The sequence below is a fragment of the Pagrus pagrus genome (assembly GCF_965226575.1).
Source record: "Pagrus pagrus genome assembly, chromosome: 16".
NCBI lineage: Eukaryota > Metazoa > Chordata > Actinopteri > Spariformes > Sparidae > Pagrus > Pagrus pagrus.
The window spans coordinates 480,001-482,500 of NC_140200.1; the positions used below are offsets into that span (position 1 = coordinate 480,001).

Sequence of the window (2,500 nt, forward strand, 5' to 3'; positions counted from 1 at the left end):
TTTGTTTTTTGACGCCAGTTTTCTTTATGGAGTTCTGCATTGTATTGATATATATGTGAACTGATCAACCCAAACCTTCCAGCACTATTTTCTTTTTTAGAACAGAAAATTCAAAAACAAATTAAATTGTTTATTAAATAAATACACGTTAGATAACATGAAGTGTCTGTTGTTCAGCAGACTAATGTATAAACTGTATACTGTGAGTCAGCTGATCATTATAAACACTTTTTATCTGAATGATGATAAAATCAATTAATTTAAAAATGTGATGCAGCATGTAATCTGTAAAGTAACTAGTAACTTAAGTCATCAGATAAATGTAGTGGAGTGGAATAAAGTAGTATAAAGTAGAAGAAAATGGAAATACTCAGGTAATGTACAAGTTCCTCACAGTAGAAGTACAGTTCTTGAGTAAAAGTAATCAGTTACTTCCATCACTGATGCACCGTCCAGGCTTTCTGTCCAGTCACCCTAGCAACAGAAAACGCCGCCGCTCCGTCTCACTGACCAATTGCATCTCACGCCGTCCCTGACGTCACTCTTGTCAGCACGCTGGGTTTGGCTAGTCCTCCATCTTGGCTGTAGCTAGCGGAGCGGCTAGCAGAGAGTCTGTCCGGAAAGGATGAAGAGAAGCTGAACGGATCTGAGCTGACGGAACCAGGACCGGCAGGCAGACCCTACCCGAGCCAGATACCGGCCGATTGACTTGGAACCGCTCCGTTCCCGGAAACGCATACAGCCGGTCCCGCCGGGCTGCTGCGGGCTAGCCGGCTAACTTAGCCATTAAAGAGGAACTGTTGCTCCGGTTCACTTTGGATCTATGTCGGTTCTAAACTGCCGGAAAAGAGGCCCAGCCGAGCCGAGCCGGGACAGATAACACTGAGATCCTGTAGTCCGGACCGGGACCAGTGATGCCGGGTCACAACCTGCCGAGATAAACCCGAGCTGAAGTTAAAGCAGCCCGCTAAGTTCAGGCAGGTGTTCCGAGACGGACAGGCGGCTTCATGACCGAACCTCCCTCACACTGACCCGGGTAACATGTCCACCAGGACCCCGCTGCCCACCGTCAGCGAGCGGGACGCAGAGAACGTGAGTCCGGTCACTAAAGTTTAAATGTTGTTTTATGACTTTGACTAGTTTTAATAAAGTTAACCAGACAACAGATGAGTAACAATCTTCTCATCAGGGTTTTATTGAACTTATATTATTATTTATAATTCTTATTTATTGTTTACGGAGTTCAATCTGTGGCTCAAGGTGTCCTGGAAGAATTCCAGGTGTTTGACACTTTCAAGGCTGGGGACAAACCACTTCAAAGGTCCGTTCATCCGTCCAGATTTTCCCAGGAGCCTTGAGAAAGGCCACATGTTGTCAGGGAGGGGTTTGGAAGGCCTTGGAAGTTTTGGAAGCATTTGGGTCTTTCAGAGGGTTCCAGGTCTCCGGGGAATGTTCTGGTGGTCCTATAGAGGGTCCCGTCAGTTCTAAGGGCCACTCAGGGTATTGTGGAAGTTTTCCAGGTATCCTTGAACAGGTTTCAGGATGTCCGAAGCTCCTGAAGATTTGTAGACGGGACGAGACTAACAGAGCTGCAGTCAATGATGATCTTCTTGTCCATTAATCTGTCAATTAGTTCCTTTCATGATTAATTAGTTGTTTTGACTCTAAAATGTTGAAAAATGTTGATCAGTGTTTTGTCCTCGTCAGTCGTCAGTTATCAGAATAGTGACTGATTAATTTAACATTAATTTTTTTCCAGGTGTTGTGAAGGAGGTATGAAGGTCACAGTCAATAAGTAAATGGCAACTGAAAGGATTCCAGGTGTCCTGGAAGATGTCATGGTGGTCTTGAGTGGGTCCCAACCGTAAAGTTGATGTTGGCAGCTCTGCAGTGACCCCACAAACTTCAGAAAAGCCTCTGACATGTCCTGTAACCTTTATCAAGGATACCTGGAAGACTTATTTAAAACTCACTAGAGTACCTTGAACCTCCTCAAAGACACCTGGAGCCTCCCCAGGGATTCCTGGACCCTTCACTATGACCCTTCATGGCCTCAGAACTGATGGGACCGTCTATAGGACCACCATAGCGGCTGTGCTAACGTTAGCTTGTCTCTGCTAACGTTAGCTGATGCGTCACTGTCATCATGTAAATCTGATTATTAAGTCAACAGATGATGTCACTGACAGATAAATGTCCGGGTGATGTTTTTTTCCCAGCATACCTCGGTGGATGATGGGCGTGGTCAGGTGCCGTCCCGCTTCATTCGCTCTGCTCGCTGTAAAACATCTTCGTCCACGGCGGACGAGACGCCGCATGTTGGAAATTACCGCCTGCTGAAGACCATCGGGAAGGGAAACTTCGCCAAAGTCAAACTGGCTCGACACGTCCTCACAGGACGAGAGGTGAGACGGGACAGTGAGGGGGAGACATGATGAGTCCTGTATTAAATCTCAGAAACCTCATCAGGAAGTCAAAATGTCGTCCAATCAAATTGTTT

The 2,500-nt window shown here is 46.0% G+C and overlaps 1 protein-coding gene across 5 annotated transcripts in view; it reads left to right on the plus strand.

Moving 5' to 3' along the window:
- Window positions 1-179: 179 nt before the first annotated feature.
- Window positions 180-2,500, plus strand: part of LOC311271203 (MAP/microtubule affinity-regulating kinase 3-like) — a 14,898-nt gene continuing 12,577 nt past the window's right edge. The window contains exons 1-2 of one of the 5 annotated variants that reach the window (XR_014624369.1): window positions 180-1,092; window positions 2,220-2,405. Coding sequence is in view for 2 of the 5 variants with exons in the window: in XM_084376772.1 (XP_084232898.1) it covers window positions 1,042-1,092; window positions 2,220-2,405 (237 nt within the window). In the remaining 3 variants the exon portion in view is untranslated. The remainder of the gene's footprint in view (window positions 1,093-2,219; window positions 2,406-2,500) is intronic. The other 4 variants (XR_014624370.1, XR_014624371.1, XM_084376772.1 and 1 more) reach the window with 4 other exon arrangements.